We start from the raw sequence: 27,159 nt of genomic DNA, 5'->3' as shown, positions 1-27,159 counted from the left end.
GCATTTCCACATTGCTGTGAAAAACTACCAACATTTGGTTTTGGTTTTGCAGTTAAAAAAACCCTTTTTCACCAGCACTGAGAATCAAAGAAACCACAACTTGAAGAGGAGGAAAAAAAAAAAAAAAAGAAAAGAAATAACAGCAATGCTTACATAATATGGTTCAAATTCTCTTAATTATATACTTTTTTTTCCCCACTTTTATTGCCTTTAAAGCAGCAGTTTTAATGTGTCGGGGTTAAAGTTATGTCTAACAGTCTCTCTCTGTCTCTGTAGTGAGCTGATGGTCTTTGGGGATATTTTTATTTCTCTTTAATACTAATGGCTCAGTGAACAGCTTACCTGAAGAATAAAGGCACAGGTTGTAAGTGTGTAAATCTGTGTAAATGTCCCATGTCAGAGATGAAAAATCAATGCATGAAAATACAGTATGAAAAATTATATCTGTGAAGTGTTGACTTTGATTTGAACGCTTCCCAACTTTATTAAAAGCGATACATCTCCAGTGGTAAGAGAGACTGTGTTTTTAGCCATCTTATTGAATATGCAGTGAAAACAGTCCTAGAGATCCCACCGTTGAAGTTTTAAATATCCTGGCTTCTTAGAGTTTTGTCTGTCTGAATTATCTCTGTTTTCATCATTAGTGGAGCTGTGTCAGTACAATAGTGTGATGCTTGGAAAAACACAAGCCTAGAACAGGCACGCTATGAACTGGGTCAGGATGCATTGTCAGTTATGTTGTCTTCTTCCAGGAAGCCGTACGTTTCCTAGCTCATATCTCAAAAAAAAACAGGATGACTTCAAGCAGTGCAGAGCTCGCTCCTGCCTGGAAGGCCACAGGTGGAAGTTCTCATGTGTTCACCTAGAGCACCGTGTTCCTGTGGCTCTACTTCTGTTGGTACCCAACAGTTGTTTCTGGGCTGTGTGCAAATGCTATGGAGAGGTCAGCAGAAGAGCTGAAGGAGTTGCAGACTTGATGGAGGAGACTTGGTGAGGAAGAACCAAAGGGCCTGGCTGGCTGGAGAGTAGGGGCAGCAAGTTGCTTGTGAGACTGCTGCCTGAAAAGGGCAGAAGCTGTTATCAGGTTTATCTGCTGTTTTAGCAGTCTGTACTGCCTCCATAGCAAAAATTATGAGTCTGCAAATTGAAGAGCGTGTAAATCACGATTCTAGATAAAATGATAAAGCCCAGAAGGATTTAATTCTCCTTACACTTTAGTTGCTTGTATTGACAAGTTGAGTCCGTGGCTTAAGGTTGCAGTACTGAGCTGTCTTTCAAAATTGATAGCTCTCTTTGTGTTTGAGACTTTTTTGTGGCAGTTATGAAAGGAACAATGATTGTGAGCCATAAAGAATGTGGCTCATGGCTTACAAAACCAAGATTGGCCCACAGGAGTGTTCTGAGAGACAGTTTGAACTAGAGGACTTTTGCATAAGAACCTCATGCAGGCTTTTTTTGGAAGTAAGCCAAACTTTTTCTAATTTTTTCAGATGCAAAGGTAGTTTGCAAATTATTAGTGCCCTCTGACTCCTCACTGATCTTTTTTGAGGGTAACAAGTGCAACATGCTATACTTCTAAGGTCAAAGAGCAGAACTGTTTGTTGCTTTTGTATTTGATGTATAGTGATTTTTAATTTTTAGAGAAATTTTAGATTTCTGCTGGCATTGGAAGTTTGATTACTATTTACTTTCGGAAATTTATGTTCTTCCTGGATAAACAGGGATATTTTTTTGCTACGTGCATTTTATCAGGTTGATATACTCTATAAGGATCTCTATGAATAAAATACTGATAATATTAGGGTGACATTTCAGAAGGAATCCTCACAAAACTGGAAAGCATTAAAATGTCTTTCATATTAGGAACATATTCATTTTTAACAATAATCAGCTTTAGATAATTGACATCGGGTGGCTTTATGAAGGAGTGCATGTAATAATAACAAGCTAACAACTGTTACTTGGTGGTTTCTGCCCCGCCTGTGCAACCAGTGCTTCTTAGGCACACAGAACAGTGTGTTAGGACTAGGGTGAAACTGCAAGTACTTTTTACAGAATGTTAAAGGCAAAGTTGCTTTTCTGGAATGTGGTAATTCCTGACCTTTCCAACTAGCTGGGATGCAGGTGCAATCAGCCGTGTCGCTGTCAGAACTGGCAAAGCTGGCCCAGCCTCCAGGTTTCCTGCTTGTGTATTTCTCAAGAACTGCATGCAGAGCAGAAGCAGGTGGAAGCAGTGTAAACAGGACAATTCATCCGTCTGTTGCAGAATTTCGTGAGAAGTTCTCCTGTCTGACAACATGCCTGATGGGATTGGCCCTATGATGGCAGTGGGGCCATTGCTCATACCTTGTTTTTATGGCTGCAAGGGTGAAGTGTCAGACAAGGGAGCTTTTGCGGTTTTTATTTTTTTTTCCAGGAAAAGCTCGTTACTGACCAGCTTACCTGCTGGGTTGAGTGGTCAGCGCTGGTTAAGCAAGCAGAGAATGTCTCAACCATCTTCAGTTCCCAGTAGATAAAAAATAAGCTGCAAGAGCTGTGGGGAAGAAATTGCATGAGGGGATGGCAATAGGAACCTGGAGAGTACCCTGCTAGTTTTGCCTTCCCTGTGGAACAAAAGGAAGTAGTTCCTTCTCTTCTTCCCATTTTTGGAAGGTATGTTTGAGTTCTAAAATAAACAGTTTCTTCAGCAGAGGGGAAATGTGACACTGTAGGAAAAAAATAGCTATAAAAAATATTTTCTTATAAAATGTAAAACAGTTTAACAGAAGTCCAGGTTTAGGGATTGGAAGATTGGAAGTGTGGTAGTGGCTTTTAAAGACTTTTCAACAACCACTCGGCTGGTTCTAGCACTAAGTACCATTCCTCCCTTGAAATCTGACAGTTTTATGGTACCAATATATAAAAAGATAGATTTGCAGCTCATCTCAGATAATTAAGAATGGAGTGGATGCCAATGCAATGTTAGTACCAGCGTGTACTTTTTATTTTACAGGTAATAGAGATGGAAAAAGGGTTCTGTGGAGAAGTAAAAGGAGGAAAAGGAAACTGGTGTACTTGATGCTTGCACTGAGGCTGCTGAGGTGATAATGAAGTGCCGATCTTCAGCAATCCCCTCTGGAGCTACTTGGGAAGAGGATGTTGTCTTTCACTCATAACATTGGCTACTTAAGGAAAGAGCTGTCTTGGCTTGGAGGTTTTCATAACTCTCCACCCATTGGTTTTGTTTGGTATGACAGTTTGCCTAGGGCATGGAGTGCGCAAAGATATGTTCCTGCAGATTTATTAAACAGATGTCTTTCACTGGCTCTTAATCCTTGGTGTTGTCCAAGACTGAGGTTATTGAGACTGTGGTTTGTGGCAGTGAGTATTGTGGAAAATTGTTTTACTGTGCTTGTTTGTTTTCTTTGGGGGAAATGTAGTTTACAATCTAAATAGATCTTAGCTTACGATCTAAAATACATTTTAATATTAAGTGGAGCTAAGTGCACTCCACTAAATGAATCTTCATTGAATTGTTGATAAGTAAAAGCAAGTACCAATGATTGTGGAAGAGTTTCTTCTAAAATACTTGCACTGTGGATCATATTTTTTTCCTGTCCCTGAAGTTTTTTTTTTCTTTTGTTTTCTGATGTTTAAAATTTTGCTTGAAGGTTGTGTCTAGCTTGCTTACGAAGCACTCAAACCTCTCCCCAAAGAACATGCTGTTTCCAAAATATTTAATCGAGCATTTCCAAATGACGAAGTTAAAGAAGATAAGAATAAAAGTGCTAAAGCAGCAAAATCTATTTCCAGTTGATTCTGCATAGAAACAGTGTCATACGCAGCCCACCAAACTGCTTCCAGTTTTATCTGCTGTCCATTAACCCAGAAAGAGGCTCAGGATGGGAAGAGGAAAGGTGTGTAGACCTTTGCATTCTTCAGTCCCTTGTATCTTGCAACCAAAAGTGTTGCTCAAAAGTGCACAGGGAAACTTAGTATTAATGCCAGGAATAGGTATTGTTAGGGTTTTTCTAAAGAGAGTGCCTCACATGCTCTTTTTTAATGGAGAGAAGTAGTTCTAGTGCAAGAACAAAAAATTGTTACACAGAGGATGCTGGAGTTTGGAGTCTTTCCAATTACAAGCCAACCAAATGTTTTTGACTTGCAGTTTGCTACAATGATTCTTGTACTGTGCTTTGTAACATGAATCTGGCATTTAATCTGTATCGTGTTTGTATTCAAAAGTTTGTATAGCAAAAGTGGGAAATATTGTAAGATAAGGATGCAGTCACACAAATGTGCTAATGAGCTATTTATACTTAACTTTGACGCAGAGGAGGAAAATCCCTTTTGGATTATATGCCTCATTGATAAGTTAAAAAGTACAGTATGTTATTCCCCTTTCTCCATGCCTGCTGTGAAATGCCACTGCTTTCTGTTTCCTATTTTCCTGAGCCATAGTGGACTTAAATAATGTAGTCATTAGGTCTTCAGATGGTTTGTGCTCTGCAGCACTGTTCTTTTTTGGTGTTTGGTTGGGAGTCTTGTAGTGATGAGAAGAATAGTGAGAAAGTTTTGTAGCCTGAAGAGGATCGTCATGGCTTGAGTGCTCTGTTGGGCATCTCCCAGAATACTGAAAGTCCGTGCCATGATGGGTGCAAGCATCTCTTCAGTTAGTGAAAATGAGAGGATAAGATACAAAACTTTGAGCTCTTCAAGTTGAGAGTCCAGTCTGCCCCACAAGTGATCACATCCCAAGCTGCTTCAGTGCAGGGGCTGCCCTCAGGGTGCCACAGGTAATCTCTTTCTGAAGATGAGTACCTGCTGCAGCAGTTACACATTGCATACAGGGTTGTATAGCAAGTGCCTATATTCATTCACACTCCAGGTGTTAAAAAAGCACAGTGTGATTAATGTGATAGTAGTGGAGTTACATCTGTTGGAGGAGGTAATGAACAAAATTTGTAGGTGGGAGATTTTAATTTGCTGACAAACCTCCAAGCTATGTTGTTTCTTCTCTCACTCTTGAATTAGCGGCCATTTACTCCAAGCTTCTTTTTCTAGTTTTGCCAATATCTGTGTTCATGACTTTGTTTTTGTCAGCTTTGAAATAAGGATATATCTTTTTGTTGCCTCTGAAGTAAAAATGTTTCTGAATATTGGAACAGCTCTCCAATTGCAAAGTAAACATCTGTATTAAAAGGTTCTGCTAAACGTAGCCTGAAAGGTCAATTCAAACGAAGCACTCCATTATGCCATCTTGTGGTGTTCCCTGTCCTGTTCGGCAAATCAACTTGAAACTTGCTGCTTCTTTTCTCGAAACACTGTAGATTTATTACCAGCCATTCTGACATCTAACTCCACTTTCTGGTAAAAAGCCCATTCGACTAACAACTGTTTTCCATACCGTACTTTGCCGTCCAGAAGTATGGATAGGAGAAAAACTGTTGGGTCATGACAGGTAAGCCTGAGTTGGAAGGGACCCGTAAATATCATCAATTCAACTCCTAGATGATACTTTGAAAGTAGCCAAGAGCAAATGATCAAAGTCAAATTTGACCTGAGATGCCTCAGATCACTGTGGGCGGGTGATGGTGGTGCTACCTAGAGCCTTGCAGTCAGATTCCAGACAGTGCTCTGCAGAGAAGCACACTGTGCCGTTTCAAAGTGGCATGCATGTTTGTGGTGAGCCTGAACTAATCAGCTCTCCAGAAGGACCTGCAGGGTGTCAGCTAACGTCTTCCGACAGGACTGTTACAGAATGGCAGAATTGTAGGGGTTGGAAGGGACCTCTGGAGTTCATTCAGTCCAATTGCCCTCAAAAAAAGTTAATTGCTTTTAGCACAGACTGTCCCACTCGAAACTAGCTCCAGTCTCTTTAGTGCTGGAAAGGGCCTTTTATCTGATCGAATTCCATCACTTCGAGACGGAGGCATGTATAAAAGCAGACATGCAACACAGGAAATGAACCATCTGTCCTAGAGGGACTGAAAGAGACTGGATGGCCTAACCCGTATTGATTCATCCGCCTTTTAACAAAACAAAAAGTGTATTAATGCTGCTGATTTACCTCATGCTATTATGCATGCATTAGATATTGAACCAGTAGTAGTAATGGAATGCTTACGACAGAAATCATAGAGCAACTAGTAAGCATGGAGACTGGAAAGAAAAAAAAAGTCATATCTGGGATAATAGTAATAATGATTAAAAATAATGATGATATAACTACAAGTTACGTTTAAAAAAAAAAAATCCCTTCAGGGAATTCTCTAAACAGTAGCTTTCTAAATAACAAAACCTGTCACAGATACTTCTTTCCTCAAGTAAATTATGAAGGAAGGGACTGAAGCAGTTTGAGGCTAACAAAAATGGCAATTAGGGGAAAATGGAATGGAAAGGATCAGACAGTGTATTTTAAAAGGTAAAATTGCAACATTTGATCAAAAAAGTATGCATTTTTTTTTTTCAGATATCTCTATCAATCGAATTTTCAGAAAGATAAACACTTTTGACTAATATACTTGACTATACTTCAGCAAAGTGCAGTTTCCAAACGTGCTAATGAATGGGGTGAGCATCATGCATCTCCTCTGGCCAGTGAACTGCTGGGGCTGTTTTGTATTGTTTTGTTTCATTGCAAAGGCCTGTGTGTGATCACTGTGTACTTCATCAGTGTGTTTTCCAGAACTCTTTATTCCAAGGCGTTTGGAAAAGGGTAGTGTTTTGTAAAAGACCTGTTCTTGCTTGTGAATTTGAAACCACTTTAAATATAGATGAGGTTGCTACAGTTGCTGTGGCCTGTCTGGCCAAACTGATGCATTAGGGCAACTAACGACCTAACTAAGACTGATGGACTGGTTAACCCACTGCTAACCCAGTGTAGCCCTGGTAGTTAAACATACAGTGATGGGAATGGGTGACAGGCTGGTATTTGACAGTAAATCACAAAAGCATCTGTATATTTGTTTTGTGTACTCACAGAGGATCTGAGTTCAAAGTTTATTTACTGAAGGGAATTACTTATTCTAGTAAATAGAATATGGTCTTCTAGACTATGAATCTCTGCAGGAATAATTTCTAAGATATGTTGTTGATGAATACTGTCAAATTATTTTTCAAATTTAAACTTTTTGCGTATACATTGAACAGTGTAGTGAATGTTATGGAATTCAGAGCGCTAAAAACATTAAGAAATCATGAGCTTGTATCTGTGTGTGTGCAGGAGTCATTTAACATTCCAGTGATAATATTGCTCTGTGCTTGAAAAAAGGTGGAGTAGGAAGGTAGGCTGAAATGGCTGTGCACTGAATGTACTTCCCCTTTGTTGACCCATTCTCACAGGAGAATATGTGGTATGTACGTGCTTTGCTCCCTGTCACATCAGTTACTTGTAAGTCTTTAAGCATGCAGGTGTGCTAAGGGGACAATCTCTTTACACCACATGCATTTATTTTCTGGTCATTCATTAATGTTATTAATGATTGAATACCACTTGTAACCTAACAAAATCACAGAATTGTAGGGGTTACAGGGAACCTCTGGTAATCATTTATACCATCCCCTTGCAGGTTCCCTAGAATGGGATGCACAGGAAAGCTGTTATGGAGGAGCTGAACATGTGGATGCTTTCTTAACTCAAAGCAATGTAGGTTACACACCATGCTTGATCAATGTTTCTGGTGTGTTCTAAGCAAGGATGCACTTTGTACAGAGCTGTTGCTGGAATACTCAGAAAAGAGACTAACTTCACACAGGTAGATAGCAGTAGGACCGTGGGGGATGGCTTTAATCTAAAAGGAGGGGGATTTAGGTTAGTTATTAGGCAGAAATTCTTTATGTAAGGGTGATGAGGTGCTGGCACAGCTGCCCAGAGAAGCTGTGGTGCCCCATCCCTGGAGGCACTCAAGGCCAGGTTGGATGGGGCCCTGGGCAGCTGAGCTGGTGGGGGGCAGCCCTGCCCACGGCATGGGGTGGAGCTGGGTGGGCTTTGAGGGCCCTTCCAACCCAAACCATTCTTTATTCTGTGATTTGTTCCTTTGGCTGTTGGTATGACTTTGACCAAGACATTCTTTCTTCTATACTTAAGGTGCCCCAAGTGTAAAATAAGCATAAGAGAAGCAAAATCCTTAGTAAAAAGCTTGAGAACAGCTAGAGAGTAGTTAGGGGCTACCTTTTGCTTTCTATTTTCTTTATATAGAGAAATTAAAAACTCCAGGAAATCTAGAATCTACCTGTTCATAGAATCCAGCACTTCTGGATATTTCAGAAAGCCCTTGACAATTGTGCAATTAAGCATACATTCATTATTCACGTTACGGAAATATGCAGAGATCTGAGACTTCCTTCACAAAATAACACTGGCTCTTAAATGGGAACTTGAACTGTGAGAGTGAGAACACCTCTGGTCCCTCCGCCTTTGGCGTCAGTGTAGTATTTCACAGGGGAAGCAAAAGGAGGTGATAGGTTCTTTTAAGTAGCCCATGATATGTGTTTTGTTGCCCTTGCAAGGAGTATCAGTGACGCAGAGCATTATCTGCAGCAAAATGGGTTAGCAGGTATCTTGATAGCCATTATTTGTTTATCAGCTGTGCCCGTACCAAGGAGAAAAAGAGGGCCCTGAGCACTGTTACCACTCTCAGCTTATCAAACAAGTCTGCGCTGGTTTTGCAGTAGAGGCTCCCCTGTTTCTGAACACGGACAAAAATGCTGACATTAAAATGCAGATGCTGCATAACATTTTGAAAAGAAGGAAAAAGCAAACAAGCAGTGAGCTAGAGCGGATCCTGTCAGAGGTCAGGATACATATTCATGGATTGTAGCAGCTGAAATTGTGATGAATGCCAAGCTTCCTCTCGGTCAATTCTAGCATTTTTTGAAAGAAAGTCTAGGCTGTTGTCAAGATGGAACATTGACTTTGTGGAGATGGTTGACTTTATCTCTGTCTGACTGTAAAATTCCAACTCCTATTTGCTTGTGACAGTCCCAGCTATGAAAATTGAAGAAAACTGGGTGGGTGTGGGGTGGTGGTGGCTTTTTTTGTTTGTTTGTATAGCTGTATTGCTCAAGAATCATATCTTTACAGGATGAATGTGAAATATTGTCTTACAGCAGCTCTCTGAATGTAAATCCATCTCTGTAAGGCACATAGATGCTTCAGCTTTCTTAGTGTTGGCAGGATCACTCCAGGAGCACTGGAACATCCAACACATGGGGAGATGCTCTGATATCTCTGCTGGGATGTCCTTTTCCAGTATAACTGTGTTCCAGCCTTCTGGTTACCTGGTTTGCACTTTTCTTACTTGCGGTGCTCACTTTTAGTGTAATCCTGTAAAAGAGACCCTGTGTAAGCAGCACTGTGGGGTGTGGTTGAGGGCTTAATCCTCCACAGAGGATCACAGGAGAGTTGTGTGCAAATATTATGGGCAGCTCTGTTTGAATCTGGATTTGAAAACTGGATTCACTTTTTTTTTTTTTTTTTGTCTTGAAAGATAGGGCCAATGGTAGCCTATTCCCCAGGCAGGTAAATCAGAAGCACTACTGTAGTTCTGCAAAATGATTCATTGCTTTTACAGGGCTTGAGATCTGCGAGCAGATTGCGCTACTGGAAATTTAAGTGGTACTTCTATATATCACTGCATTTGATTTGGCAATAACACTCAAAATCTTTCAGTACCATTGTGCTTTCTCCCTGGGCTCCCTGTTCTCACTAATCTAATCACGTTTTCCCATTGTCCTTGCCAGAGAAGAAAAGCATTTGGTGTCACTGCAAAATCTTTGCATTGTTACTCTAGAAACACACCATGTGTATCTAAAGAAACTGTTTACTTGTAGTCTCTTAAATGACTAAGAATATCAAGCTTATATTGCATATTTTAGTTATGTTTAAGTACATGATGTGTTCCCGTTAGGACTTTTCATCCTCGCTTCTTTTTGAAATGTCACTAGGGTTGCTATTAGATGTTCTCAAGAGACTGATGAAATAAATTTCTTCCACTTCGATGCCACACTAAGTAGTTTACAGATGACCAGATTGCAGCAGTCTATTCACCCTGCTGTACTGGATCAGAGCCCAGTTTTGCTGCCTTCAATATATGACAGCAAAGGGAATTGTCAAGCTCACTACTGAAGACTTTTTCACTCTGCTTTCAGGACTTCTGTTGGAGAGCTACTTAATAGTACTCAGGATAATTACTTCTTAATTTTTTTTCTTTTCACAGGTACTGGCATCTTGTCGGGCATTTCTGTTAACATCTCGCATTCCCACCAAGGTAAAGATTCTACAACTATTCTGTATTTTAGATATAAACGTGAGTTCCATAAATTTAGCACATTTTAGTTACACTTGTACATCTGTTTGAAAATGTTTTAATGAATGACACACTACATAGTGTTAAGTTTCTTAAAATAGTGCTTCCATTGGTATCTGTCCTAAATGAGTTCAGCACTTTGCATAAACTCTGCCAGAAGAATTTTAACTTCTAGAAATTCAGGTGGGTAAAGAATTAAGCTGGAAACATCAACTTGAAGAACTGCAATATGAGCCCAATGACCTTTATAGTGGGACAATTTATGTCTAAAGAAGTTAACTGACAGTACGTCCTGTAGAGTTTCTAGTCGCAAATAGGAATATAGTTCTGTGGAGAGAGAAATTATAATTTTTATTAAATTCCACTGTTTTCTAATGATTTCTTGTGGGGATTACAGTTCAGTTTGGAAAGCATCTTGACAACCTGACTCGCAAAAGATATTGAATTATTATTATTCCTGGAAAAAAATTGTAATGATTGTAGCAGAGAAAGCTTATTTTCATGTGAATTATAATGGCTGTCTTGGAAGATCATCTCTTGTCCTATTTGAAATTAGTGAATATAAATTTGACATGTATACTATTTTGTTGTATATTACGTATGTATGCAGATCTGTATTTGTGTATTTGCACATGCATGTGTGCATAAGTATGTGTGTATGTAGGTATGCTTACTAGAAAAAAAAAGTTGGATCAATAAATGTAAATACTGTTACAAGATTTTCAGTTGTGGTTATTGATAAATGTGACCAGTCCTTGTTTTTAGTATAAGGAGCAGATCAGATGTGAAAGCCTGCTGAAATTTACTTCCCTCAGTTGATCACCCCATCCCTGCAGCATAGGTGTCTTCAGTTGTCTCTTGGGTTTTGGATCGCAGTGATTTATGGCCTGGTTTTCAGACAGAGCTTGGTGACTGGTGGCATGGCAACAGGGATATGATGAACAAACGTCAGACAGTTCAAATGTCAGTGCGATGGCAGTATGAGGAGCAGGGTTGTTGGTGACTCTCTTAAATAACCCGTAACAAAGCTATCATAATTCATGAGAAAGCTTGTGAAGGCTCAGTCTATAATTGCAGAATTGCAGACACCTTTTTAAATTTTTCTTTTTTTAATTTACTTCTTAAATTTTTCTTTTTCTTAAATTACTTAGTTGACGAACACTGTATTTGTAAAATTGTGACTTTAGTGGTAATAAGTAGAAGAAAGAAGAAACTGCTCATGATCTATGTCAAAACTAAAGTTAGTATATATCAACAGTTATTAGGATGGTTGAAACTAAATGATGCAAACTGGAAGACAGGAGGTTCTGTCTAGACATCAGGCAGCACAACTGTACTGTGAGGATGAGCAAGCACTGGCACCGGCTGCCCAGGGGCTGTGGAGTCTCCTCCTCGGAGATCTCCAGATGCTGCCTGGCCATGGGCCTGGGCACCCTGCTCTTCATGACCCTGATGGAGAGGGACCGGGACCTGATGGGCCCAGTGACTGTGTGAAAATGCTTTTGTAGGAGAACTAACAGAACTTGCTGGATTTTCTGAGGTCTGTAATATTTTCAGAAGCTGTTCATCAGCTTTCCAAGCTCGAGAGCTTCCTCACAACTAATACACAGCCACTCCTAGCAAGACAGCTGAGAACATGCAGCAAAGACACCTTGTTACTCCAAAGCACTGTTGCACGACTGAGTGTGTTCAGATGGCTGATACTGAGTGACTTGCTGCTAAATCTGATTGCGAGCTTCACCTTTTCTTAAACACTGCTGGTGAGCCCTATTTAATCTACTAAGCAAGGATGGAAGCTTAAGGGAATGAAGGCTGACTAAGTGTAATATCCACTTAAATGAATATCCTTAGAGCACGGATATTACTGTGCTTTGTGCTGTGGCCCAGTTGGTTCATTTCCACTAATCTAGATGGATTAGTAGGAAAGGAAGAGCAACACTTAATGCCTACTAATTCTTGCTACAGAATATGTGAAATATAGTTGCAACATTAATAAAAGTTGGATGTGTCATAGGCCCACTGTATTTCTAAAGCATACTTCTAGTGCCAGCTTTCGGTAAGTTTTGATTGAAAAAACTCAAAACTGTGAAATTAGCCATTTTTTAACTATAGGTTCCCTAAGTGAGCCACACTCAGACTCTTAAAAGGATTTTTAGGATAGAATTTTAGATAATAAGTAAGGTTATGCATTTTAAAAATCTATAAAAAGAAGTATTTCATAATTTCAGATAGGTATTGTGTAGAATTATTCCGTGGTTTTGCTGTAAAACAAGGACTGTACTTATTGAATGATGACCACGCTATCTGGCTAATACTTTACTAATTCTAGTCAAGACTTTTGCAGAATTAATGTGAGTGGAGATCTGTGTAAGCTGTTCTCAGAAGCAGAAGCATATTTCTGATTGTGTGTGTGTCTACTTAGGTTTGTGTATGAGGAAAAGCAGAACCTTAACTTTGGCACTTAAATAATTTGCAAATGATGAAGGATTTCAGTCACAGAGACTTTTTTTTAGCATTTCGTTATGACTTGAGTAAATAAGTGTCAAATATTCTGATATGTTTAATTGTTTCATTTAATTAGCATAGGAGAAAAGCTGCCTTTATAGCATGGTGTTTGTTAGTTAGCCTGAAAGTACCCTGACAGTTAAACTAGGATAACATGAATTGCAGGGGACTTAATGTACGCAGTTAAAACAAGCTGTGCAGTTACAATGGTTTTAATGACAAATAAAAGGAAATGACCGTGCTGATGTCTTACCCTATAGTTTTGTTTCAGTCAAAGCTGTTTATTGCTTTCTGTGTATCTGAGCTGCCAAGATGCATTCATCCACATGGTTGTGAAATCAGATCTTGGCAAAATGCTTATAGCCTTAGATCTGCCCTCAGGGCAGGGACATTCCTGTCTCTACCTCTTCCAAGGTCCATTTGGAATACCTACCTTCACCCTTCTTGCATATCCTGTCTGCTCTCTGGATAACTCAGTCAGGAAAACATGGTGTATTGTTTCCTGTCAAACTTTTAGATGCTCTACAGTGATCTTGAGCATAATGCATATATAAGTTTATGTATATATAGTACGTGCATGCGTCCCTTTAGCTTCTCTGCAGAAAAAAAGTCATACCTGTCATCAGTGTAACTAATGAAAGAATAATATATGATGCTGTAAGTATTTTACTGAATGATTATTCATTCACAAAAATTGTTCAGTAGGGTATTATATAAACAGTGTTGCTTTTTATAATAATTTTTTTGTAAAAAATTTGTTAAAAGTTTGTGTGCTTGCAGTGAATGTCCAATGTGATATCCCTTTACTCTCTAGTAGCTGAAGCTATAACAAGCCAACATGTCCTCTGAGTGCAAAATGTAAGCAAATATTAACAAATACTGAATGTCAATTACAGAAAACAATGTAGAACAATGGTAGCCCTGCTCAACGTTTTTTTTTAACCTCATTTGAAAGTATCAGTGCTTTTTATACAAGATGATATTTGTACTGATGTGGCGTTTTCTTTTTTTACTGCAGTTAGAACTAACTTTCAGCTACTTGGAAATCCAAGGAGTAACTTCCTGTAAGCCAGGCCAGGTGAGTGCTTTCAGAAATCAAGTTGTGACATGCTGATACGTGGTACCACCGGCAGTGTTACAGATAAAAGGTACTTGTGTACTCAGTGCTAAATCTGTTCCAGCCAGGGAGGTTGTACTCTATTGTGTAGGTGTCTCCATCTGGTGAGGACAACGCACATTTGAATTCTTAGATTCATTCTGATTATAAAGTCTGTCAACAGTGATAAGAATTTAGAGTCTATTTTCAGAATCTGTTGTGCAGGTGAGGTAAGAAATACTGCTTTTTCATAGCTCAGTTGGAGCAGAACAAGTTTTAATTTTTCTTGTGTGTTTTTTTCTCAGAAATGATAGAACAAGTGGTGGCTGGTATTGTAATCATCACTATGCAAGCTTGAATGGCTTTTGTGGTATACACCTTTGTGATGAAACTGAAAGCTACTGCTTACAGTGCAGACAGAAACTACTCTTGGTGCCTACTCTATGCATTATTCTGTATATAACTCAAAATATATTTGACAGCTGGTTACATGCCCAGAAAAAAAGTGAATGTCAAAGAGAAGATAATGGAAAGAACAATGGCTTTAATATATCATTCATTCATAAGATTAATATGTTGATGAGATTTGACAGTCCAATTGTATCAAAGACTGTGTGTGTTTCAGATATATTTGGCTTTTAAAGAGTTTAAAACGTAGGAACATCTAGCACTATATTTGAACTCTGAAAAGCTGTCTTTGTATTTAACATTACATTTTCAACCTGGTTTTTGAAGCTTTCTTTTAAGGGGAAAAAAGTCAAGGGGTTTACTTTTCTAAGTGGGAGACATTCAGTAAACTCTGTGTATGGTTTGTGGCCTCATTTATTTCAAATAAAAGGCTACGGTAGCCAAAGATAATTGTTATTGGTCAGTTGCTGTAGCAGGTTTTATGAGAAAAGGTCCTGATTCTCAGCAGCTTCATTTTGCATACCGTTTTCCTAAAACATTTTGTAAGGTTTTGCATGTTTACATCCACTTGTATTGTAACACAACTTATAACTGAAGACAGGTGAAATCCATGATTTCACCTTTCAGGTGAAATGTTGCGTTCCTTGCAGGGCGAATGGTGGTATTACAGCTTTCCTGCAAACATCATGTTATCTTCCCGGTATCTGAAGGTCTTATTCTCATGCTAGGCATCTTTTAGAAAGCCATGAAGTACTTCCAACACTAATATAACATTGGGCAGAGTGATAGAGGAAATGGTGTGGCAGTACTGGTGGTAAGGGAACACATATGGACTTTGTCCACTGGTGCATCTTCAGTGAATGACAACAACCCTCTGAAAGAATTTGCAGTAGTGCCAAAAGGTGTGAAGATTCTGTGAGCTTCTGGGATAATGCAGCCTCTTCTGGAGTTTTCCTGATGACAGCCCTAGACGTGAGCTGGGAACTGGAAGAGAGAATTCCAGGAACTATTTTCAATAAAAAATTAATTTCTCTTGTGTATTGCTCAGTGTCCCCTCCAAAATGAAGACAGAAGTGTATTGAGACGATGATAGTGTTTGGCGCAGGCTTCTTTCTCTATTTATGTTGTATCTAATCTAAAAAAAAAAATTGACACAGACTTTTTGGAGAAGACAGAAGTATTTCATGGCTTCCTGTGATGCAGCCAAGAGCAGCAGCACATTTGATGAGTCATTCATACAATAATCCAGTGTGATTCTGAACACTCATATATAGCAGAGACTAGTAGTAGGTGGCTTTATTTCTCTCCTAGTTGAAGCACATATTCCCCAGACACTGAGTGGTTACATTAGCTCAGTTTCTGCCTCACTTAAAATTAGACATGCATTACCCTAAAGTTTTCTTAAACAGCGTGGATTAAAGCATGAGAGCTTTTCCAGAGAACTGCAGCCCTTAAAAACTTTTACTTTTTACTTGATGAAGCAGGCCCTGTTTGCTCAATAGTTTCCTGTCAGGCTGCACTCACTTCTGGTGTTCTGGGAAGTGTTTCAAAAGAGGACAATAGTGTGAAAAGTTCTTGGTGCTGGAAGTGCTAACTGAGGTCATGATCCTTGGAAGCCTTTATTCCCGTGGGAAGCAAGGCACTGTTAGGAAAAGCAAAGTTTGAGAATGCAGTTCTCATATGTTTAAGAACTTCAGAAACTCTACCAGAAACACTCATATCGTGTATTAAAGATTAGCAAATTCTTGCTGGCATGCAAAGCATTCAGTTGACATTCACAATGCGGACCTTTTTCAACGGATATGAATGAGATGACACCCTGTCCCTGCCCTCATGCCCTCTTGTTTACAGCTGATTATGGAAACTGAGAAATGCAGCATCTCCATGAAGATGGCGTCCTCTGAGGATGTGAATGAGGTGCTGGCGCACATTGGAACCTGCCTCAGGAAGATATTTCCTGGACTCTCTCCAGTGTAAGTGTCTTGTAGGGCAACAGTAGCCTGAGTAGATCTGTGGCAAGCCACTGCATTTTCTCCTTACATCAGGAAGAAACAACTTGAGCAGGCAAGCACTGAGCCTTTATGTAGGCCTTCTGAGGGATATGGCAGAACCGTGAGGCAGTGCAGCTAGGGCATGCCCTATGGGGTCAAAAGAGCCTTTGTTTTTAAGAGTCAGTACAGGTAATTGAGGTTTTTGTTCTTCCTTATTTTGCCTTGCCAACCTCAGATACAGATTGTTTTGAAGCTTTTTGTTTTAGTTTATTCCTCTCTCCATAAACAGCAGTGACCTTCAGTATTCTTCAGTAGGTTTTGTTCTGTGGTATTTTGTTTTTTTGTGGAGGGAAAGTTTCTGTTTAACTTGAATTTTTGAATAGTTGAAATGTTTCACACAGCTGGGAGTCTTGCTCTTCAGTGCTGAGCCCTGGGCATTGTCATATACTTTGCATGGAATAACTGCCTCCTTGAATCATACATCCACTTTTCTAGGTTCCTTTCCCTTCCTTCTGCACTGTTTTCACCTTCTCTTTGTTGTTCGTGTGACTGTATTGTGTATTTTTGTGCTATCTTCTGCCTCTGAATTTTATCATCTTGCTGCAATTCTCAGTGGTCTTTTTTTCATTTTTTCTTCTCTTTGCCCTTGCCTTCATCCCTTTCTACAAGACAATGCATCTGTACTACTATTTCTCATCAGCTCCCAGTTGTTAGCAGTGTTATAGGTAATGATCCATCTAAAAGAGTTCTTCGGGACATATTTGAGTAAACTTTTTTTAAGAGGCATTAGATGTAAGTGGTGAGCCTAAATTTACATGTGTTGTTTTGGGGGTGTGTCTTTATTATTCAGCTTTCCTGTAGATATAGTAGGAATTTAAGTTCATGTACTCCAGCTGGCAATTTGTTTTTGTTTCCACATTATCTCTCTTTCAGTATTACTAACTGCTCAATAGAGGTGGAGTTCTTCCTTCAGAAAACATACACACAAGTGAATGCTTGTGAACAAAGTTGCTGTTGAACCTCAGTAGTGATGTGAGAAATACAGACAAGAGAAGCAGAGTGAACAGGGCCTTCAGGCTGTGGGAGTTGTGTGAGTCTGTGGAGGCCTTGAGCCCTGTACGGGTTTTTTCTTGGCTTTGCGGAGAATGCTGCTGGAGCATTTTGTGTAGCGCTATAGATTGCTCTCCTCTCAGAGTAGTTTTCTGGAATTAAGGCACTGGAGTTATGCAGATAATATAGGACCAGAACATGCAAGAATGGGAAAAGAGGTTTCTCCTATTAATATCTCTTATTATTTGTTTTCCTTTGTTTTATGGAATTCTGGAATTTGAGGGTGTTCTCTAATTCAGAACAGCACGTATTTTCTTTTCTTTAAACCAATAAGTGGTAGTGGTTTTACCTCGAGGAGTAAGAACACTATCAAATTGCAAAGATTAGAGCTAGATATCTCATGTGCAGCCTGGAGGTTGCTCAGCAGATTCTGTGGCTCTTAGCAGCACACTGCTTTTACTGATTAAAAGCACATGGGTAGATGACCATAGTTCTGTATGTAGTTAGTAATGCCATGTCTCCTAGCACATCTATATACAATATAGATCAGATGTCAGGGTGAAGTTTTTTACTGAGAGGGTGGTGAAATGCTGGCACAGGCTGCCCAAAGAAGCTGCGGGTGCTTCATCCCTGGAGGTTCAAGGCCAGGTTGGATGGACCCCTGTGCAACCTGATGGAGTGGGTGGCAGCCCTGTCCATGACAGGAGGTTGGAACTAGATGATCTTTGAGGTCCCTTCCAACCCAAGACATTCTATTGTTCTGTGGTCCCTTCCTATTTTGGCAACCTTGTCATAGTTGAGAGTCCAACACCTACTTAGCTTGAGCGACCTTGTCACAGCATTGGGCTTCAGTAGTTGCAGTGTTAATTTATTGGAAGGAAGGAAGAGGCAAATAAATGTTACTCATGCTAGTCTGTATCATGATATGTTTGACTTCTAGGCAGAGAATTGAGTTGTATTAAAGATACTAACTCTTCCTGTATACTCACTAAAAGTCATGCTTAAAATGAATGCTATTGAGTGCATACAGTGGTACGGGTTTAAAATATTTTTAAAATCGTGAATACTTCTTCCCCTTTGCATTTAGGAGGATTCTGAAAAAAGTAACAATGGAGCCTTCAGAAAGACTGGTTAATCTCCAGGCCCTGTGGGACAGTCAGACAGTGGCAGAACTTGGACCTTGTGGTGAGAATGAATTTGAATGCTCAAATATAAAAAGCTTGGAATAGCAGTGTCAGGAAGTCTAATTCTATTTCTGGTAGAAGCTTGTAAAGGTGTAATTAGTTTTAAGGTGTAATTAGTATGGAGTAGACTTCTGATTGGTAGGTGAAGGCACTATTTTAAGCTTTCTTGCAACCTGATGGGTATTACAAAGATAGGATAGTCTCAGTTTCTTTTAGTTTCTTTCAGCAGCACAATGGATGCCCTTCTGAGGGAAAAGGAGAGTGAGTTTTGAAAGGCTGGTTATATGTTCCAGTATTCAAGTATGCTTTTGATGTCTGTTTGTTTTACTATTATGTTAAATATTCTCTTGTGTTATTTCTAGGAGGCTTTTCACAGATGTATGCCTGTGTGTGTGATTGGCTTGGATTTCCATACAGAGAAGAAGTACAGTGGGTAAGTACACGTCTTGCACTGGAGCTCATTTCAACTAACTGTACGAATGATGTAGGGGCGGATAAATCATAATACTTCAGGGGAAAAAAGTAGGATAAATATGTATTTGGTTATGTATTTTTAACAGGATGTTGACACAATTTATCTGACACAAGATACCAGAGAGTTGAATTTGCAAGACTTCAGCCATCTTGACCACAGGTAAATAATATGTAATAATCATGCTAATACTTAGCAAATTTTTCTTATCCCTTGAATTGTCCTTCCAGTAGATTTTGCCTGCCCTTGCTGAAGGGGGATAGTCCCATAAAAGCTGTCCCTTAAATATCTGGACATCTGAAATGACCATCTATAGCTTTTATAGTTTTCAGAAAAAAGGTGCTGTTTTTGCACAAAGGCCCCATGAAGAGCACATTTTGTTTTGGAGATAAATATATCTTGCTATTGGAAGCACTCCAAAAAGTTAGCAGATAGTTATTATGATTTTTTTTTTTTTCCTATGATGGTGGATGTAAGTGCTCAAATTCAGCAGAAAATACATGCAACTACATCTGGCATGCAAAGCAAAAAAGGAAATTAGGCAGCCTTTGCTTTTACAGAATCTTTCTCGTAGTGTATGTGCTAAAGGAAATGGCTTTTTTAGCAAGTCTGTAGAAGGTTTAAGTTATTCAGCTGAATCTCAGCCAATAGTTTCTCCACTAACAAAAGATGCAATCAAAAATGTGTACTTCCAGAAAGGAACTAATTGAGGGTAATTTTACTATGAGATGCTGAAACTTAGCTAAGTATTGTATTTGGCTTACTGGATTGAGAACACTGGATTCTAAGAAAGTTGCATCTGAAGATATTTAAGTAAGAAGAAATGGAAAAGAGTCTTAATTAAAATCCGTCATTATACAAGAAAAATGACAAATTAAAGAAACTGTAAATAAGACAGTGTGTTTGTTTCTTCAAAGAGGCCCAAGGGAAGAATTAAGAATCTGTCTGAGATATAATGTTAAAATATTATAACAAAAAGACTGAACTTGGAGGTAAGTAAATGAGGTTATTTTGGCACAGCATTCTTTGTAGTTGTAAGGTTGCTAGTATGTAAAATTTGCAAAAATATGAAGAAAAAACATACTCATATACTTAGCTTCTGTGGTGATTTTCACAGTCACCGTGGTTAATTCCACAATGAAGTTACTGCCTGTGTTGGACTATTCAGAGGTAATTCAGGAGAGACTGCAGGGCTGCAACTAGTGCATGACAGCTGTATCCAAAGACTGGTCAGTTAAGGATTGCTGAGAGAAGATAAGGAAAGGATTACTTGTGCTGGAGTCCACAGCATGAGAAAGATGGTGGAGCTATTGGTGTAGGTTCAGAAGAGGGATGCAAAGATAGTCAGAGGACTGGGCACCTCTCCTATGAAGAAAGGTTGAGTGAGTTGGAGCTGTTCTGTCTGAAGAAGAGAAGCTCCAGGGAGACCATATTGTGGTCTTCCAGTGTCTTAAGGGGGTTTATAAACAGTAGGGAGACTGACTTTTTACACAGTTTGATAATGTTAGAATGGGGGGAAAGGTTTTAAATCAAAGAGAAGATGTTTAGATTAGATATTAGGATTAAATTTTTCACGCAGAGGGCGGTGAGGCATTGGCAGAGCTGCCCAGACAAGCTGTGGTGCCTCATTCCTGGAGGCGTTCAAGGCCAGGTTGGATGGGGCCCTGAGCAGCTGAGCTGGTGGGGGGCAGCCCTGCCTGTAGCAAGGGATTGGAGCCAGGTGGGCTTTAAGGTCCCTTCCAACCCAAACCATTCTGTGTTTCTATATCACGAGCAATGATGGAGTAAGAAACTAAGAACACTTAGGTGTATTGTAAGTTGGAAGAGCTGAGAAGAACATGGGGCATTTTTGAAAAAGTGATTTAGAGCCATTCAACTTCAATAAAGAATAAAAGTTTGAACAAGTTATTAGGAGTGAAAATACTACTTTTTAATGAAAAATAGAAAAGTGCTTTAAGTATTTAGCTGCTTCAAAAGAGTTGGCTTTGGGAAAATGGAATTGTGAGTTTGTTGGTTCAGTGAATGTTTTAATTGAAGTATGACTTGCAAACCTCACGTCACCAAAAAAATAAATTTATTGTTAATAGAATCTTTATTAAGTGTTGCATGATTATGTAAGTCCAAAGATTCAAAGCAATTTTAGACCCACATATACACAATAAAATCCATCTTGTTGTGGCAATTTCTTAATATTGAGGCTGGAATTGAGAAAAAGGTTTTAGATTGAAATTTTCCAGAAAACAAAATTTTGGAGGAAGTCAAAAACATATTATTCAGTAAAAGTACAAATTAGGTTCTGAAATCCCAGTAAATTCAACCATGTATTGCAAGTGTTTTGTCAGATACTTAGCAAAGTGATAACGCTTCAAATTAACAACATGCCCATGTTTTGGACTTTGAGAAGCTCGTATATCTTGTCCATATGATTTTTGAGTTTACTGAAATTATGTGTTTCACATTATGAAGTAGCTCTGAAGTGAGGTAGGATGAAAACTGGATACACAAGCTATGCATTGCTAAAAATAAACAATTTGTATTTTTCCTAGTAAAGCATTTCTGTTAGAGGTCAGCATAGGATGGAATGAATTATAGATGAATTTAAATTCCCTGCGTGTCTGACACTGAGAGTGCATAACATGGCTTGCCACAGGGGTGCATGACTTCTGAAGTTTTATTTGAAGTTATATTGTGCTTTGAACCATATAATTGTATAACAACAACAACCCCTCAAAGTAAATAGGGCTTGTTTAACTCTGCAGCACAATTTTCTTCTCTTGGATATGTTTTAGCATTCAAAAATTTGTACATTGAGAATATATTGTCAGAAATGTGTGATTAGTTAGATTTTTTTTTCTTCGCACCATTTAGATTTCTTGTCATCTTAAATACACAGGGGGACAGAACTGTTGAAAAAATGTGCAGCCACTGGCAAAGCTTGAATGTTGTTAAAGCTTGGAGAGATTTCCTGCATTCCAGAAGAACAGAATCTGTTTTCATTTTAAAATGGCAAAGATTTACATTCTGTAAACCTTACTTTATTTTAGATGATAGTTTCACAGGCAAACAAATAAATGTGAGCTGCTTAACATAACTTGGTGAAGGAAAGTTAGGAGAAGGCCCTGCTTTTGGAAGAGGTCATTAGCATAATTCTTTTTGTATTGCAAATTCTGATCATTGTTAGTAAGATATGTAGGATTTAATAGAAATAGAGTGGAAAAAAGCTGTATACCATTTTGAAAAGATAAGCTCCATGAGAAGTACAATGAAGTTGGCAAGCTCAAAGTGACACAGGGAGTGGAGCTAAGTGCTGCAAGGACTGTCCTTAGTAAGAAGCACCTTCAAAAATTTAAATGAAATGAAAAACTGAACTTTATATAGTTCCTCAGTAAAATCAGATTGTAAAATGTAGTTGTTCTTTGATAGGCCAAAGTATCCAGACAGAATATTACAAACAAGGCTGTTGTTCCACTATCTTCAGGCATGTGGGGTGGAAGGGCGGGAGGTGTGTGATATGTTTTTTTAGCTGTTGGTATTACAGCTATGTCAGTATCTGTGTTTGTCTGAAGCTTGAACAAACAGGCCTTGGATACTGCAGAAGACTAAATTATTCAAAGATGAGAACTTGCAAATCAGCAGGCTTGATTTATTTTAAAAAATTCTCATTCTGCTGTAGCAGTCTCTTTAACTTCTTGAAAATGCAGCAGCTTTTCCCACTAAGTCTAAACATCCCTGGATCCTTCAGCTGTTTTCATCCCTGGCTTTGGGAGCAGAGGAGAGAAAAGGACAGCCTCAGGCACTCTCTACCTGCAGCCTCCTCCTGCCCCCCCAGGATACTTGCTGGTGTCTGGGGTACTTACCAGCTCCGTGGCAGTGTAACCATGTATACCCAGTCATTACTGCTCATTGTCACTCTTTTCCTTTGAAGGAACAGCACCAATGGTGCTATCTGTCCCTTTTAGGGCTTCCTATCATAGCATAAAGAGCACTGTCCCACTGTTGTGATGGTGGAGCCTTCAGCCTGTCTAGCATTTACCTTGATGAGGAAGAAGGAAAAGATGTGAGAAAGGTGCTGCGTATTTGGTGCAGATCCATACCTACCTGCAAATGTCCTGAATGGAGTGCTGGGGTTGGTAGTAGCTTATAAAAGCTAGTATTTTTAATTTTTTCCCCACAGATCTTAGGCTCAGACAACTATTTTTTGCTAGTCAGATACATTTCATGTACACTACATCTCTTTGCTTCATTCTGAAGAGGTTTCTAGGTAACTGTTGAGACTAATTGCCTGTGCTAGATGAATGATTCTGCTGGGGGTAGCGTGCAGACATGACATTTATCAGCATCTGTTATTGGTGAAGCTCAACAGAGGAAGAGCAGATCAAATTAAGAGGATTGGAATAAAGAAAATGAGAATAATTTAGAATTTCATTTGTGAAATCCCTCTTACAATTAAGTATGGTTTGTGCTGAAAGTTGCATTATCCTTTTGCAGGTCTCCCTCTTCCTGGGGGAATTTAACTATAGAGATGAGACAAGGAGATGTTCTCTAGAAGCATTCAGTCATGGGATTATATTAAATCATCAGTCTGCCAAAAAGCTTTTTAGCGTCACACTCAATTATAATTAGAGATGATTAAGAAGCTTAAATATGTCTCAGGATGAAGAACAAGTAGGAATGGCAGCCCAGACAAATTTCTGGTTTAAAAATTCATGCTAGAATAGATGTCAGTTGGCCAGTCAAAAATTTTTATTACAATACAGGCAAGACGCACAGCTGCTCATGGTGCTCTTATTTTGAGAATGCAGAGCTTTTTGTAATGGTGACAGCAGTCAATCAGCATTGCAGAAACAGAGGAAATTAGATACAGAAAAGCACTTCAGAGATTGTTTCAAATGACCAAAACTGACAGTTATATGAAATGTGTGTAAAAGTGTTTTTCTTTTTCTAGAGACTTAATACCAATAGTTGCTGCTCTGGAGTATAATCAGTGGTTTACAAAGCTGTCCTCCAAGGATCTGAAATTAGTAAGTAATAAACTGAAATGGTATACCAAGATTTACCAGGCTGTGCTGTGTCTTGAATGATACTACTGCATTTTTCAAGGTGAACTCCTTTGGGTAAATAAGCAGGGCAGTCTTATTTAAAAACTGATAATTGTTTTTCTGTTTATTGTGTGAGGGAAACATAAACAGTTGGATAGTTTTTTCATGCTATAGAAACACTACTGTGTGCCGATTTTGCCAGAATTTCACACAAATACATTTGGAAAAGTTTATTTGGCTATAATGGTGGCCCATAAAACTAATCTGTCAGGTGTTGTCAGCTCATAGAAATACTTGCTGACTAAACAGGAAAAATTCTAAAGCAGCTAGAAGTATCTGTTGGTTTTTGGAGGTGGAAGAAAAATACTAGGAGTCTAGGTTATTTTCTTCTCACATTATGAAACAAGTTTTGCTCTTAACTTTCATTGCATCTTGATTTTCTCCTGGTTGTCTGACACCAGCTCCTTAAAATAATAAGTATGTAGTGACAGGTTGCAATGCTATTATTCACAGAATCACAGAATCGTAGGGGTTGGACGGGACCTCTGGAGATCATATAGTCCAACCTCCTGCCAAAGCAGGTTCTCTACAGCAGGTTACACAGGTAGGCATCCAGGCAGGTTTTGAATATCTCCAGAGATGGAGACTCCACAACCTGGCTGGGCAGCCTGTGCCAGTGCTCTGCCACCCTCACAGTAAAGAATTTTTTTCCTCATGTTCATATGGAACTCCCCGTGTTCCAGTTTGTGCATATTGCCCCTTGTTCTGTTGCTGGGCACCATTGAGAAGAGCCTGGCCCCATCCATCCCCTTCACTCCTGCCTTTAGATATTTATAAGCATTGATAAGTTCCCCACTCAGTCTTCTTTCGCAGCAGCATTGCTTTTGTAAAGAAAAAAGGGAGCAAATCTAAACAAGCTGAACTACTGAAGAAACAGCCAAGAAAATCAGTAGTTAAATGTAAAATGTGAATTCAGTACTAAATGTAGTATATTTTCATATGTTTTAATATTTTTACCAAACCTAAAAATTAATATTTAGAGGTAGAATTAGTGGTTTGAGAAATGCCTTCTCTGTTGTTTTAACATTTTGTTTGTTTTAATGTAATATGATCTTTAGGGAGAATTTTTAACAACTTCTAATGTAGAAAACAAACCTTATCAGTCTTGAAAGTGCATCAGTAATAATAAAACAACCTTCCATGTATTCAAATTGGAATAAAAAATGTCAGGATAATATGAACCACTGGACAGTAAATCCATGCCACAGGGACTCTGCTGAGGGTCAGTGTGAGGTCAGACATATCCAGAGGCCATTGAATATGTTGTACTTGGTGAGTCCCACTCTGACATTGTGTTTGATAGACATGATCTGTAGTGTTTTTACAGTACATGCATGAAATTTTCCACTTGCAGTCACAGTGCTGTAGTAGCACTGTGATAATATCATGAATTACAAAAATATGGAAGGCAAGGATAGAATTGGAGAGAATTGGCTGAACTGGCCATCTTTAGAAAGCACTGTCACCTTTACTGTGTAAGGGATTTCACGTGTGTGCTGGAGCATTCTCTTCTTTTTTAGGAGTTTCAACTAGTTTAAGAGAATCCTAGAAAATGCCAGGCTGCTGTTAGAGATAAAGATATCCCAAGTGTGAATGTCAAGCTGTCATTTTTAGAGTGGGTAACATAGAATAGTTTCAACAGTTCATGATCACAACTGAAGTTCTACTTTGGACTTCATATGAATGTGGGATGGTATATGCTGTGAAAAAAAGGCAAATTAAGAAGCAAACTAAGATATTAGAATAAAGGGTGAATGAAGTTCACTGTATGGCCTTTAAAACATTGAAGTTTCATCCCCGAGCATGGCAAGCAAACTGTTTTGTTACATTTTGTTCATAGTATTTGTGAATGCCTCTGCAAGTTCTAAGATCCAGCAGCAGTAACTGTCATGAAATGTGAGTTATTCTGTGTAGGCCGGGAGAGCTCCTACTGAAATTTACTCACCCTTAAGCATTAGTCCCTGAGCAGTTTTTGGATCTGCAGCTAAAGTGCTCTTACTCTTGATTTTTTTTTTTTTCCCCCTCTTCTTTGTCTTATAACATCTTTCTCTGTGTTTAGCTGGCATTTCTTGTCAGGCTTTATTCTTCATTCCATCAGTTGCTATTTTCTTCTGAGGGATTAGTAACTATATGAAGAAGAGTTCTCTAAAAATTAAATGTGTGTTTTCTCTGCACATAGGGTCTGCGGTTTTTTTGTTTTGTTTTGTTTGTGTATTCTACTATTATTAGACTAATTCTGCCCTCAGGCAGCCAGTTTCATAAATTGGTTGCTTTTGGCCTACCTCTTGTTTCTCTAAGTCTTTTCCAGATGTTGTCATCTGACTCCCTAGGATGTTCCCAGTATTCTTAGTTATTACATAAGTATGAGACAAAGCAGTTCATGACCTGGATCCCGTTATGATGTATAGCTTATAACTAAACAACCATATGTTCCTTAACGCTGTTCTGTCTTTTCTGTGGCAGTCCACTGATGTCTGTGAGCAGATTCTGCGAGTAGTCAGTAGGTCCAATCGACTGGAAGAACTGGTATTAGAGAATGCTGGGCTTAGAACGTAAGTAATTGCTTCAAAATATTGCATTATTTACTGCTTACTCCTAGGAAAAAAAAAAAAGATGTGTGATGTGTATTAGCCGGAGTGTTAGACAAACTCATGCTCAGTGTTCAGCTTGTTCTGAGGAGTTGCTAGTCAGAGATTCCTCATAATCCAGAAAATCCTTATAAACTGGTGTTTGTTAGATTCTGCTTGGAGAATTGGGTTAAGTGAAGAAGAATGAATTGGATAAGTGCATAAACCCTGAATTAACTCACGCAGATACCCTCCAAATAGTGTTACCAATAGAATTATGAACAAAAGTGATGGGGATTTTGTTAAAATGCCTATTATTCCATTTTGGATAACAGATACAGCTCCATTCCCAAGGCCTTTTTTTTCTTTTTGTGTATTGTGTCTGTGGTGTTGTAGTAGCGTAGTAATACTACATGTTATTAACTTGTTTTTAAAGAAGGAAGAAAGTAGATGATTAATTTTAGTCCTTGTGTGTTCTGTAAGTACAGCGAGTTAAGC

At 38.9% G+C, this 27,159-nt stretch overlaps 1 protein-coding gene across 4 annotated transcripts in view; it reads left to right on the top strand.

Moving 5' to 3' along the window:
• CARMIL1 (capping protein regulator and myosin 1 linker 1) overlaps window positions 1–27,159 on the top strand; it is a 173,423-nt gene that overhangs the window by 59,255 nt on the left and 87,009 nt on the right. For 3 of the 4 annotated variants that reach the window (XM_042869392.1, XM_042869390.1, XM_042869393.1), the window contains exons 3-10: window positions 10,200–10,250; window positions 13,813–13,872; window positions 16,150–16,271; window positions 18,427–18,524; window positions 18,886–18,956; window positions 19,084–19,157; window positions 23,941–24,016; window positions 26,558–26,646. In XM_042869392.1, the coding sequence (XP_042725326.1) occupies window positions 10,200–10,250; window positions 13,813–13,872; window positions 16,150–16,271; window positions 18,427–18,524; window positions 18,886–18,956; window positions 19,084–19,157; window positions 23,941–24,016; window positions 26,558–26,646 (641 nt within the window). Of the gene's footprint in view, window positions 1–10,199; window positions 10,251–13,812; window positions 13,873–16,149; window positions 16,272–18,426; window positions 18,525–18,885; window positions 18,957–19,083; window positions 19,158–23,940; window positions 24,017–26,557; window positions 26,647–27,159 lie in introns of those variants that run through there. The other variant, XM_042869394.1, reaches the window with a different exon arrangement.

Source organism: Lagopus leucura, unplaced genomic scaffold, assembly GCF_019238085.1.
Source record: "Lagopus leucura isolate 7727_CA_CO unplaced genomic scaffold, USGS_WTPT01 Super-Scaffold_100002, whole genome shotgun sequence".
NCBI classification, from domain to species: domain Eukaryota; kingdom Metazoa; phylum Chordata; class Aves; order Galliformes; family Phasianidae; genus Lagopus; species Lagopus leucura.
Note: the sequence above shows the minus strand (reverse complement) of the source record. Positions and strands in the feature narration are given on the sequence as shown.